This window comes from Lacerta agilis, chromosome Z (assembly GCF_009819535.1).
Source record: "Lacerta agilis isolate rLacAgi1 chromosome Z, rLacAgi1.pri, whole genome shotgun sequence".
NCBI classification, from domain to species: domain Eukaryota; kingdom Metazoa; phylum Chordata; class Lepidosauria; order Squamata; family Lacertidae; genus Lacerta; species Lacerta agilis.
This window is the reverse complement of record NC_046331.1, coordinates 6,318,521-6,333,067: the sequence shown is the minus strand read 5'-3', so window position 1 is coordinate 6,333,067 and position 14,547 is coordinate 6,318,521. Positions and strand designations below refer to the sequence as shown.

General features: G+C 44.6%; 1 protein-coding gene across 1 annotated transcript in view; it reads left to right on the top strand.

The window, feature by feature from the left end:
• Positions 1-14,547, top strand: part of PAPPA (pappalysin 1) — a 249,448-nt gene that overhangs the window by 72,930 nt on the left and 161,971 nt on the right. The window contains 2 exon segments of the mRNA XM_033137308.1: positions 3,091-3,212; positions 11,006-11,513. Coding sequence (XP_032993199.1) covers positions 3,091-3,212; positions 11,006-11,513 — 630 coding nt within the window.

Here is a 14,547-nt window from a genome sequence, read left to right as displayed (position 1 = left end):
TTTCCACGAAAAGAATCGTGTTCAAAGCAGCTGTGGCAAAGAATGCAGGAATAGATCACAACACTAACACCATTGCAATAACAATTTGATAACAAGTAAATGGTTTAACACAATTAAAAAGGAGGAAATGTAACAACATTAATAACAATGTTGCTCACAGTCCCTCTCTTGCAGCAGGTCTCAAGGTTTCCAAAGTCAGGGAGAGGGGTAGCGGGCAACCTCCCTCACATGCTGCTGCTCAGAAAAGTATGTGTAAGTGTGTGTAGAAAGTAGTCTGTTATACAAAGGTAGAATTACATTCATTGTCGCACCTGCTTTTCATCTGGCCCCATCTACCACTGGCATGTGGTCCTTGGAAAGTGGCCCAGAAGGGAATTCTCAGAATTCAGGGACAGATTCCAGCCAGGCAAGACTGCTTGGGGTACAAAGCAGGGCCAGTAAGATGTGTTACCTGGAGAGAGTTCTGAGGCAGGGGCGGAGCAAGGGGGTGCATTGTGGGTGTTCTGCCCCGTGTGCCACCCTGGAGGGGGGTGACACTCGGCGCACCCGCCCCACAATGCCCAAGCCGAGTCCCACCGCCCGGTAAAAAGTGCATGCCGAGGAGTGGGCCAGCCACTGACGCCCCTTGCCTCCGCCTGCTCTGTAGCGCACATGCGCATGCGTCATATGGAGCAACACTACACATGCGCGCTACGGAGCAGCAGTGCGGCAAACCTTCTAACTCTCCTACCTTTCTTATGTGCAAATTGCAATGTGTGAATTATCAACAAATTGGCTAGTGTATGGCCCCTTTAAGAAAACAGCTATGAGGCCAGCTCCCAGAGACCTGATTCAGAGGTGTGGCCTGCCAAAGAAGTCCCTTACTAATCTCTACAGACTTCCAGGCCTTATTGTTAAGCATTAACTCAGTGTATATTGAGTTTCTACATAAACGGCTGAAGTCAACACATGATTTCAGAAATTTGATGCAGCATGGCCTTCACACAGAGCAGTACAAGAAACATGCCGCACCATGGATTTTGAAACCGGAAGCACAGCAGAAGCCTGGGAAATACAGAAGTAGTTAATGGAGTTGCTGATAAGTGTCCAGCAACCTTAGAAGCTGCTCCTTTTCTACTATGTATTGGCCAAAAAGGCCAGGGACCTCTGAAGAGGTTGAATCTTTAGTGGAAAGCTTGCAGAAACAGAGAAGACACACAGGCTGTTTGAACTTCCTTGTTTACTGCTTGCTTGTTTACACACACACACACACACACACACTCCTCCATATAAAAGGACTACCTTCCATTCCATCATTTGCTTGAATCATGGTGCAGAGCACAGATAGAGAAACAGTATGCTCCCTGCACAGCTATCCTTGGAATCCAACTCCCGCCAGTGCTGACAGATTATGGGAGCTGTTGTCCAGCAACTACTAGAGAGTTTCTAGTTCCACACCCCTAGTATTATGGTCATGTGTACCTTGGGGTGGGCCCTGACCAGGACTGCCCTGTAAACCAAGGTTTGCAAGCTTCTTTTAACCTTATGCCTGCACCTCTGGTGCTCGTTAGCTTTCTAAAAAAATATTACTAAATTGGGGCCTATCTTATACCAATCCCAGGTAAGTTAGGTTCCCTCCTCTAAAAAGCATCAGTCATACCTTTCCGGACATGCTCTTAAAGAACTGCAAAACAAGTTTTGGTTTCCTCAAGCAATCTGCCTCCAAACACACATTTGGAAAGGATACCTCGTGCTCGTTAAAGGAACTGCGGCTTCAAAAAATGAGAGGGATGGGGTATCTTTCACTACTTTGGCAGCTCAGGGTCCCTTCCTTATGTGCTAGTGATGCGGGCATTTGCAAGGGAAATTAAAAGCCAGCAAGCCAGTCACATGAACGTCCAAGAGGGCTTCCCAATCGCCTCCTTAAATCAAGAAGTTTGTACCACACAAATCACTGCCATTGTGGAAGAATTAAAGAGATAGCGATCACTGGAGCTGCGGAAATGACAGCCACCTGGGTGATGGAGAGCGTCTCTCTTGCCCAATTGGGACTCATGCCCGTCAAAAATATTTGCCTGCGTCAGTCCGGTGCATATTGAGTAATTGCAATGGCTGGGGATAGCGAGATTAAAAAACTGCTTTGATGCAGTCAGGAAACGAATGAGTTGTTGGGGGGGGGCAGAGAGAGTCTTCTGTTTCTGCTCCTTTTTCATATTTATTTGAATCTAAGAAAATGCCCTTTATTATGACAAGTGGTGTGTGCGATGTGAACAGCAGCACCATCAGGTCATTTTTTATTCTGTACTTAATGGACCTAAACTCCCAAACCACCACCACCACCCCACTTCCACCCCGTTTACATGGCAACATCTGTGACCCCACATCAAATTTTAGTAAGCCCATCTGGCTGTGTTGAGGACCCTCCTGTTCATTCTGGAGCATGGGGCCCTGGGCACCTGCCCCACACTGCTGCCCTGATATGCAGCAAGTGGGGAAATGCATAAACTTCAAGGCCTCCATGGGTGCCTCTGCATTCTCAGCTTGATAATCTACTACATATAGCAAGTATCAAGTCTGCTCCAGTATTTACTTGTGCTTACTTGGCAGCCTAAGTTCACATTCGTTTTAAGACTCTATAGCATACAACACCTGCTTTCCAAGAACATCTGTGCAGCACCTCACCCCCTGCTACCAGCTCAGTTCATTATAATAATAGAACTGTAGAGTCAGAAGAAACCCTGAGGATCATCTAGTCCAACCCCCTGTGATGCAGAAATCCTGCCCACAGCTGTCCCTGAGTGGGCTCAAAACATCAACCTTCCAGCTAACAGCCAGACGCACTGACCCATTGCACCACAGAGATTCAAAATGAATTTGGGGTGTGTGTGTGTCCAAATATAATGTTTGTTAGATTTGAAACACGGATAAATTTGTATATGGAAGGGCAAATTGCATCTTTTCCACCTCTTTCTCTGGTGTGCCATATCAAGAGGCGAGATGGGAGGAATAAGTGGTCTTCAACTTGTGATCTTGTCCCATTTCACTCCACTGAATTCAACTGTTACTAAGTTGCTGCGTTTTCTTTCTTTTTCTTATTTCCTGGCCTCCTAGAGAAGTGGGATCAGCCTGTGATCTCTGCATGGAAGGCAGGATCCTTGTGCAGTATGCATTCAGAGCCTCATCACCGATGCCATGTGACCCATCTGGACACTGGAGTCCCCGTGAAGCAGAAGGTGACCTCACTCTGGGGATGGGGAAATGGACAAGAAGCAAAGTGGAGGGTGGTTGTGACAACAACAACAAAACAACAACAACAATTTATTTATTTATACCCCACCCATCTGGCTGGGTTTCCCCAGCCACTCTGGGCGGGTTCCAACAAAATATTAAAATACAATAGTCCAGATATTAAAAGCTTCCCTAAACAGGGCTGCCTTCAGCTGTCTTCTAAAAGTCTGGTAGTTGTTTTTTCCTTTGACATCTGGTGGGAGGGTGTTCCACAGGGCGGGTGCCACCACAGAGAAGGCCCTGTAACTTGGCTTCTCGCAGCGAGGGAACTGCCAGAAGGCTCTTGGCGCTGGACCTCAGTGTCCGGGCTGAATGATGGGGGTGGACAGGCTCCTTCAGGTATACTGGGCCGAGGCTGTTTAGGGCTTTAAAGGTCAGCACCAACACTTTGAATTGTGCTCGGAAACATACTGGGAGCCAATGTAGATCTCTCAGGACCGGTGTTATGTGGTCCCGGCAGCCACTCCCAGTCACCAGTCTAGCTGCCGCGTTCTGGATTAGTTGTAGTTTCTGGGTCACCTTCAAAGGTAGCCCCACGTAGAGCACATTTCAGTAGTCCAAGCGGGAGATAACCAGAGCATGCACCACTCTGGCGAGATTGCGGGCAGGTAGGGTCTCAGCCTGCGTACCAGATGCAGCTGGTAGACAGCTGCCCTGGAAACAGAGTTGACCTGCACCTCCATGGATAACTAAATGAGGCCTTTAGGAAAGACAAAGAAAATGGCTTTCTGGAAGGGGGTTCAGAATTTAAGAAAGGAATATTGGGAAGCTATCCAAAATTAATATCTAAACTCTATAAAATATTTCTGGAGGAGGAGACAAAAGACAAAATGGTTAAGGCTGCAATGATGCATTGGGCCATAGATATAGGCCACAGTATCAAAATCTCAGCCTGGGGAAAACTCTGTTGCGTGTCGAGGTCCCCAAGCCACCCCCCAAATAAATTCACACTTCAGACATAAATTTTGTTTATGTTGTTGACAATAATTTAGGTCACAACTTTATTAAAATACAAATTATGTGAGTGGTTGCACAGGCATTGGTTCTGACTAGCTGTCCAATGGGACAGAGCTGACCACCTGTCAGCAACGGGAGATCCCATCTGGAGAGAGATATGGAGGCTGGGGATGGAGCCCTCCCTGTCCCCGGAGGTTCCCAGGAGCTCTTGCGTGGCCCTGTCCCCCTACCGGGGGTTCGGACAAAAGCATGTTGAGCCCCTGGATTCCTTTAACAGAATTCCCTACACACCATCATCATTTGGAGGGGCGACCACCCTCCAGTAACAAACACAATAACCAATGCCTAACCGCCAACCTTACAAGTTGTGACTAGTTGCTATTGCAGTAGGTGAAAACCAGATGGCAACAGCCAATCAGCCAAATGGAAAAATTCCTACCAGGCCCCTGCCCCAAAAGCAGAGGGAGGGTGGGTGATCCGAAGCACGCAACCAAGAGAAGGATCACCCTGCATGCAAGACAATATAAAGGACGCTGGGCTGTCCATCACAAATTGCAACATATAACTCTCCCCAACAACACCCAATGGTCCTATCAAAGCTGTGGCCAGCCAACTATCCCACCCAGCTGCAAGCGAGGTGGCTTGCCAGCCCCCACCGCAACACGTGCTCTCCCTGAGGAGATCCCGATGAATAAAAGAATGAACTTTTCAGCTTGCAACTTGATACAGGAAAATATATTTTAAAATGTCCTAAAGGTGGTACATGGCACACTCCAAATTGGTTTAAATGTATGAAAGAAGCTCTAAACTCTGTCGGAAATGTGCAGAGGCTGAGGAATCCTTCATTCATATGTGGTGGCACTGTACAGTAAGTACACCCAAGAGTACTGGGAGATGGTCTACCATGAACTTAAATAAATCCTTAAAATTACATTTCCGAAAACCCCCAAAGCCCTCTTACTAGCAATCAATAGCAAGGAGATCTCCACAAAGGCATGTGACATCTTTCTCTATGCAACAGCAGCGGCCAGAGTAGTTTATGCTAGAAGTTGGATGTGGGGGAAAACCAATTCCATCGAAAGACCAATGGCTGTATAAATTGTCAGAATTTGCTGAACTTTCCAACTTAACAGCCAAAATAAAAGATCAAGATGGGGGGAAAAGACGAAGGGTGAATGGGACTCTTTTGGGGAATACTTAAACAAATACTTAAATCAATCTACAAGTAGGGGTGATCTTATGAAGAACTGCTAAAAACAAGGACGGGGAACAAGGTGAACAGTAAGGTGGAATAAAAACAGATATGCAACTTAGCTAGGAATACCAAGAAAGCCACGGAAGGTTAGGTTGGGAAGTCAGTACAGAAATTATGTTGAATGGTGAAATATGATGTGTAAACATGACAACTGGAAAATGCATAAATAATAAATAAATTTTAAAAGAAAATAACATAAAAACCAACTATATTATTTTATGTTATTTTCACTAATATATGCAGTTTTAGGTACACGTTCCCTTTATGTACTCATTTTTATGCCTATTACTTTGTCTGGGAAACACATCACACAATTCAGGGAGCTATGAAGACTACCTGCTTTTCAGTTCATGTATGGTTTGGAAAGGGTGAATTAGTAGGTTTTTAAAAAATAAAATGCAAACAATTGCCCCTCTCCCTACCTTGTTGTAATGGATTTCTATTTTTTATATATATATAAAAATAATTTATTCATTGTCCAAAATCGTTCCAATAACAGCCTCATTATAACAATATCAATTTTATTCAATTAATACAATTATTAAAGTCAATTATTCAAATGTCAAATTATACAATTTAATTAAACTGGCCCCCTCGCATGCTACAGTTGATGAGTTCATTCTTCTATATATTTTTCTGCATTCCAAAATTTTAATAATTTTCATTCCATTCCAGATATTCGTGATTTCAATTTGTGTTGGTGTAATAGGTAATTTATAAAGTTTCAAGTGAGGAACTTTAGCTGTAATCCTTATTCTTTCCTGCGTGTGACAATTTCCCCCATGATGTTTTCCCATCCATATATGGTGTTGTATCCTTTATTCCTGCAACTATTGATGGTTCCCGTCATGTCTCAGGAGAAGCTGTTATCTCACAGTTTCCAAAAGTCATTGCATCGCTTCGTCCGGTGATCGGCTTCCAGTAAGCAAGCTGTCTTTGCCATTTTTCCAGCCTAGGAAGAACGGTCTTAATCCAGACTGCAGATAGTTAATCCAGCTGGTAGACTTCTTTCCTCCCTACTGCTGATTTATGGCCATTTATCCTTATCTCAAACATATTCCTTTGTGGATAATGAAGGTTAGGGAAGATTTTGCTCTATATTTTCAAAGCATAGCATTTCTTGCCCCCTTCCCTCTCAGTCCCTTTCTCTCACACATGTAGTTCCAATTTTGTTAAATTCCATATTATATTCCAATTTCTTCCATCATCACTTGTGCAGATATTTTTTAATTAAACTTGCATTCGAGGGGTGTGTGTGTGTGTGTGTGTGTGTGTTGTTGTTGTTGTTGTTGTTGTTGCTTTATCATAAATATAGAGAAAAACCTTAAATAAACAAACCATGGGCTCCCCCTCCCCCGTTGTCTCTTTCACCGAATGAAATCTGCTCTCAATCCAAAACTTTTACATCTTCGTAGCTGGGTTGTTTTTGCAGTTTCTTATCTCATCGTCTCTGGTACGTGCCTGTTGTTTACTCCAGTTAAGTCCAATGAACAGGATAACCTGTGCTTCCAGGAACGGGATGGGGGAGGGGGGTCGCAGCACCTGGAGTGCTCCATGCGCTCAATGCCTTTGCCTGCCCTTGTGTTCCATGGGGAAGCGAGTGCCAGACCGCCAGGCAAACTGCGGATGAGAGCCTGGTTCCTCTTCCAACCAAAGAGGAATGTAGATAATGAAATTCCCTCTTCATTATCTGATTATCTCCATCTGTCTCTCTCCCGCGGTATTGAGAGAGACTCCATTCCTGGTGCACCAGAAACAGGAAGCCCTGTAATGGATTTCTTTTAGTTGGCGTTGGCTGGGAATATGGTCAATCCACTTGGAGCCGTGCGTCCTTCCACCTGTACATTAGATTCTTGTGCATCTTGGTTAGTGAGTTCAGCAAAAGCTGAGCTGGGTATCTGGACCTCAGAGGTTGTTGATGCCTCCTTGAGGGAAGATGTGGTCCTCACCTGTCAGAAAGATATACTGGTGAAACCACTTTTGAATAATCCAAATTAGAATCCCATAGTAATGAGCAACTACCACCTGGTTTCAAATATATCTTTTGGGGAGTGCTAGAGTGGACGTTGGTTTTCAACTTCAGATGGTCCTGGACTAGATCCATTCCAGCTGTTTCAGGATGTATTTTGGGACAGAAACAGACTTGGTAGCCCTGAAAGATGACATATGTGGCAGCTTGGACTAGGGGAGTGCCTGGACTTCTCAGCAGTTTTTGATACGATTTGATTTGGCTTCAGAAGCCCTGTCTCCCCTGTTCTGAGCTACAAATGATTTTGCAGGTGCTTTCTTCCCTCATCAACTCTCTTCTGATTCACAAAGCAAACCTTATTGATTTCTCTCACATATCAACATAGGCAGCTTTCTTCTGCCTGTTCTGCCCAAACCCAATTTTGCTTTTGCAATGCAAATGTTATTGATCTAGTAGATCTAAGCACAGCTTTCTTCCCAACAATGCTCGCTCAGTTCTGATGGGTTTTTTTTAAAAAAAAAATGGGGTGGGCAACCCCACCCCACACAGCAGAGGACACACACAAGGTGGTGTTTTCTGTGGGGAGAAAGGGGCACGTCTTCCCCCCAATTTCCTGCTGTAGTTGGTTCTAGGGTTCAATCCCTGGCATCTCCAGGTAGAGCTGGGGAAAACTCTTGGCCTGAAATCCTGTAGAGCTGCTGCCAGTCAGCATTGACTGTACTGAGCTAGATAGACCAATGGGCTGTCTGATAGGCAGATTCTTACGTTTCAAAAGGCATTTCTCACTGCTGCTGCTGTTAGTAGTATTAATAACAGTAATGGTATTTTAAAAGAGATTTTGAACAGCTTTCTTGTAGGGTATGCAACGGTACCTTAATTTGGCCAAGAATATCCTTTGGATCTCAATAGTCCATGTTTTGTTCCTCCCACTTCTTGGTTGTGAATAAAGGTTTCAAACAGATCTTGTATGCTGTTGGTCTCAGGAAAAAAAAAAAAAAACCTCTGGACAACGTTTCAAGCAAACTCATTTTTGGAAGAAACTAATTTTCTGGATCCATTTCAATCGGGGTTTAGGTCCGGTTTTAGCACAGAAACTGCTTTGGTCACCCTGTATGATGACCTCTTATTGAGAGAGAGAGACAAGGGAAACATGTCCCTGTTAATTCTTCTCGACTTCTGAACAGCTTTCAATACCATCGACCATGGTATCCTTCTGGAGCAACTGTCCAAACTAGGGGTGGGTGGCACCACTTTGTGATAGTTCCAGTCCTACTTGGATGGTCGTTCCCAGAGGGTGTTGCTTGGGGAATGCTTTTCAGCCCCATGGAACCTTCAATGTGGGGCCCCACAGGGCTCATTCCTATCCCCCATGTTGTTTAACATCTACATGAAACCTTTTTAAAAGCAGGAGTGATGAAGTCAGCTGCTGGAGCACCAGGGCAATTGATGGACACCTCTTTCTCTGGCAAAGTGAATGAAGTGATAGCAAGGAATTATGGTCCTTTCCTTTCATGGATGGTTTGCCTTTCTAATAAAAAGCTTAAGGTTTCATTTCACCGGCTGAATGGTCTTTTCTTGAGGTTCAGTGGGTGGTATACAGCTGAGCTTTATTCCCATTGAAATTAATTAATGTGATTAAGTTAGCACCATCCATTTTAGTGGGTCTACTCCGAATAAAACTGAGTTGAATACCACCCAATGTGTTTTGCAAGTTTAACACACACTGTGATTGGGAGTGGGGGTGGTCTTCCAGGTGCTACAACTCCCATCATCCTTGACCACTGGCCATGCTGGTTGGGCTGTTGGGAGTTGGAGTCCAGCAACATCTGGGAGCCATGGGCTCCTCATCCCTGCTATGCAAATTTACCTGGGATTAAATCCATTGAAGCTCAGAGCTCCCATAGTGGGAGGCAGAACACTTGACAGTTCTGTGGCCCTCTGGATGTTGTTGGGCTGCAACTCCCATCATCCCTACAGTCCGGAGCTGGGATCCAACAACATCCACAGGACCACACATTCCCCATCTGTGGCACTGGAGATGTGGTACAGCCCCAAACACAGACAGACTTTTTCAGTGAGGAATAGGTCTAACTAGTTTGTCATGGCATGAGCCTTCACAAGGAGGAATGATCCTGCTCCAAATAAATCGAGTCACTGTTGCATGCTATCTCTTTGTGACCAAGCCTTCACTGCCTCATTCATATTTTGCAAAAAGAAAAGAAAAGCAAATGGGATAAGATAACATTTTCTTTCCACTGTTGTATTTGGCTGCATTGTCCATTTCCACTTGTTTCAGTTTAATGTTATTTTTATCTGCTTGTTACCATGCTTTGCTACCTTCTGTTTCATTTTCTTATTGCACTGTAGTCTTGTTAGCTTCGGAAGGGCAGGGGAGACAAATGATGGAAGGGTGAGGGACACATCAGGTTAATCTATGAAAAACCATGCATGGTCTTGGAAAAAGGGAACAGGAGGGATGGGGGAGAAATTTTGTTTAGTTACTCCCCAATTTTGCTCTTCCCATAACAGTATGTGAACTGAAACACCACAGTCACCCTTTGAAACTCACACTTCTCCAAATTTAGCAAAGCAATTCTCCAGTCAAACAGTGTTTACAATTAACTCCCCACCAGTTCTAAAGACCAATGATTGTTTCTTCAGACAAAGGCCTGATTATAGAGGAACATTTCTTTCATGTGCCTAAAGATATCTAACAAAGGCACCTGGTGAGGCGCCCTGGGGAGAACATTCCACCTACATGGAGCTACCACCGAAAAGGCTTGTTCTCGTGTTACCACCCTCCAGACCCCTCGTGGAAGAAGGGCCTCAGGCGGTGTTACTGAAAACCAGATATGAAAAGGAATTGGGTTAGAGGAGAAATTCAGTTCTGTTCGCGTTTCAGTACAAAACCTCCTAACAGAAAGGCAACTAGCCTTTGACACTGGATGTGCATATTTTTATGGCCAACTTTATTTCTGTAATTATAAATTGTTTTAAACTGTTTCTGTTCTAATGTTGTTTTTAATTTGTAACCTGCCCTGGGACCTTAGGATGAAGGGTAGATAATAAATTTAATAATAATAATAATAATAATAATAATAATAATAATAATAATACATTACAGTTTAGCAAAAATAGCATACATAATAAATTATATTCTGAATGCAGAAAAGTATATATTAAAAGAAATTCATACTGAAATGCTGATGAATTTTCACGATGGCTTTTTATTGCAAACTGATCCAGAAATGAGGAGAACCAAACTGAGGTTTGGAAATATGAGAATTTGAGGAAAAACTGAAATTGACTGGTTTCTCCTGTCCTAGTGGATAGAGAGGTTTTCCCCCCAATGCAATAACACAATACTTGAGGTCATCCAAGGAAATTGATGGGCACAGGAAAAGAAGCTTGTGCCCCATCAGTGTCCTATGGAAATTCTTCTTTATACAGCATATAAATTACATTGTGGAAACTGAAATTTCAGGTTTCCAGTTTTACACGACCTGTGCAGTGTCGAGGTGTTGTCTTCAACTTTACATTTTCTTTACGCTTTCAAGGTCCCCCTGATGTGGAACAGCCATGCAAGGCCAGTGTTAGAACTTGGAGTCCCAATTCAGCAGTCATCAAGCAAACCATCCCTCCTGCCTGTCCCGAACCCCAGGGCTGCTACCTGGAGCTAGAGTTTCAGTACCCAGTAATCCCAGAGTCTCTGACCATATGGGTGACCTATGTCTCTGATGACTGGCATTTCAGCGAAGCGGTGAATGACATCAAACTCTTAATGGTCAGTGGGCGGAATATATCCCTTGGCCCTCAGAACTTCTTCTGTGATGTCCCCATGACCATCAGGCTGGACTCCAAGAAGGTGAATGAAGAAGTTTGTGGTATCCAAATCTACACTTTGGATGAACAGCTGGAGATTGATGCCGCCATGATGAGCTCGGTACCACAGAGCACGCAGTGTGCCAACTGCCGACCTATCCAGTACAAAGTAGCCCGGGACCCTCCCTTTCAGAAGGGCTCTCCATTCATCATCTCAGACCTCAGCCGGAAATTCATGGACACGTAAGTACTGATAGCACAAGGGCAAACAGCTCTTGATTTTATCTGTTTGCGCAAAGCTTCAATCTTTAAAAATGTGTGATTGTGGTCACCACAAGCAGGACCTGCAACAAAATTTTATGGCACTCCTGTTCATTGTTCCACCTACCCAGACATGCCCTGTTCTAGGATACTCCATGAATTCCTCCTCCCACCTTTTTGTGCTCACCCAGTCCTCATTGTGCTGTTTCGGTTCCACCCCCTTCATTTACAATGGTATTTTGGGGGGTACTTCAGCAAACCTTCTGTTCCCCCCAGACCTGCTGACACTTCCCTCCTCTGCACAAATGATGTTGGTTTAGCTATGTAAGGAGTCACACTTCGAGAAATGAGTTATATTATTATAAGCAGCAAAATGTACTCAACCTAGCATCCCTATGTGGTCCTCAGAATTCCCCCCATTTGAATGGAAGATAGCATGAGTGTGTGTAAGAACTAGCCTTCTGTGCAAAGGTAGAATTTACGTTATTTGTTCCATCCACTTTTGCCTCTGTCCCCTGTCTGCCACTGGCCAAAAGGGAATTTGGCTCTCAATATACAGCCTTGCCATACTCCTTTCCCAATTTTGAACCAATCAGTTATTCCATATCTAGTTCTAACTGTACATATCAAGATCTATACATTTCCTACAATGTAAACGGGGAGAAGAGTTAAACCTCCCTCTCCAAAAGCTATTCCTCCAATCAAATTCACAGGCCGCCGCCCCCCTCCTGCCACCGCCCCAGTAGTTTCCTTTAGGGGAGGAAATGAGTATGCTTGTACAGAGTGTCAGGTTCTGTGCTTTGGGATAAATTCTTCTGAGGCAGAAGAGCATGTCCATCAGGTGGCCTGTTTGGTGAGCATTTGTCCTGATTTGTTTGTGCTAATTTTGAAGGGACATTAGAAGACTATTTACTGAGCATTCATTCTGATTTTTTGTGGGGAGGTTATATGTCTTTAAAAAAAACAAAACTTCTTTATGTCTCAGTTTCTAAAAATACATACGACAAGCAACCTCCATAGGCCCCCACCCCAAAGAAACATTCCATGCATATGCAGTCAAACAATGAGTTTGTAAGCAGTTTTGAACTGATTACAACAGTTAGGTGTCTTCTGCTCTCTTTCTTAACAGATTGTCCCAGAGTGAGCCGTGGGTGAGAGGGCAACATTTTCCTTTACAGCGTACTGAATAAACACATGTAATACAGATTTAAAATCATCTTTGGTCTTTGCATTCCAAGCGTTGTGAGATGCTTCATTGGTTTCTGCAGAAGGGCTAGATTCCATAATCTGTTCCACAGTGCCTCTAGAGTTAAGTTGGTAGCTGTTTTCCAATACTGTATTATTATATTATATTATATGACTTTCTGCCAAGTAATCATCCCACCGCCCCCTTCAAAGTACATTTTCCTGACACTTTCCTTATTGCCAAACACACACACACAAATTGGGTTGGAGGAGTGGAGTTGTTGCGCAGGACTGCTAAATCAACTGAGCAACCTGCATTTGCTGGTACATGATTGAATCCCACCCATAAATTGCAAAAGTCTGGAAGTACCCTATGCCTCAAAGGCCCCTTTCAGGTTAAATCCATCAGGGGTTACTGAACCAAGATCTGAAGTACACCAAATTTCAGCTATGTGCCCTTCAGCCAGTGGCATGGCTCCTTGCTGTGGGGTTTGCAGCTGCAAGCCAGCACTGAAAGGTTGGAGCAAAGCACCCTTGGAGAGGCCACAGTCAAGTCTGCCTCTTGCTGACTTGCATTTGGCTCTGGGTCAAACCTCTGTGCACAGAGGCTTGAGTTAACATGACCCCCTGCTCTGGGCAAAAAGAAGCATGATCTCCGATCTCCACTGAATGTGGTCAATTTGCTAGAGCTCATCCCCACAGCTGCCTCTTGCTATTGCATTCCTTCCCACTCATCCATCTCCAGAATCTGTCAGTCTGTCTTCTTGGTTCCCCCCCCCCCCGAAGCCCTGCTAGCCAGAGAAACATTCTGACTCTCAAGCATTCAGATGTGGCTGCCAGGTCCACCTGCTGGGGGCTGGGGATTAAAGTAAATTTAATGGCATGCAGCCCCACCCAAAATGAAACACAGAGCTTTGAGGAGATCTTAGTGCTGCTTCTTTTCATAGGAACATAAGAAGATGTTTTATATGAGGCTGGGCCACCAGAATTATCGTATCCAGCACTGCCTATTCTAGTGTGAGGAACCTTTTTTTCCTGTTGAGGGTCACGTTCCCTTGGGGAAAATCTATTGGGGGCCACATATGGGTGGTGGGTGGGAACAGAGTCATAAGTGGGCAGGGCATACCATTCTTCTCCCTCTGCCACCATTTCCTCTTTTCTGCCCTTCTGTCTTGCCACCCCCACACTCTTTTTTGCCATTCCTTCTCTCCTTTTGCCCTCTCCCTTGCCACCACCTGCCACCCCATTCTCTCTTTTTTCTGCCACTGTCTTCTTTCCTTCTTTTACTGCCACCCACTTCTCTCTCTTTCCCCCTCTTACTTCATTTCTTTTGGGGGAACGGCTGGAGCTCACTGACAGAACATATTTCTATGTGGAGAGTCCCTCAATCTCCCATGCAGGGCTGTGATTATACCCCCCCCCCCCACCTGAAACCCAGAAGAGCCACTGCTACTCAGTAGAAGCAATACTTTGTTAGATGGACCAATGGGTCTGATTCAGTATAAGGCAGCTTCTTCTTCGAGAAAGGGCTGTAATTCATAGGTAGAGCATCTGCCTTGCATGCAAAAGGTCTTGGGTTCATGCCACAGCATCTCCCGGTAGGGCCTGGAGTCTCCCTGTTTGAAACCCTTAGAGAGTTGCTGCCAGTCAACGTAGACCAGAGCTACATGGACCCAATGGTCTGACTCACTGTAAGACTGCTCCCCCATGTTCCTTCACCCCTGATTTGTGTCTGGAGCAGAGTGCAATGTGTTGGTCCATTGGTTGCTGTGAGTTGTTGGGTTTTTTTTTGGGGGGGGTGGGTAGGTTGAGGCGAGTTGCAAATGTGATG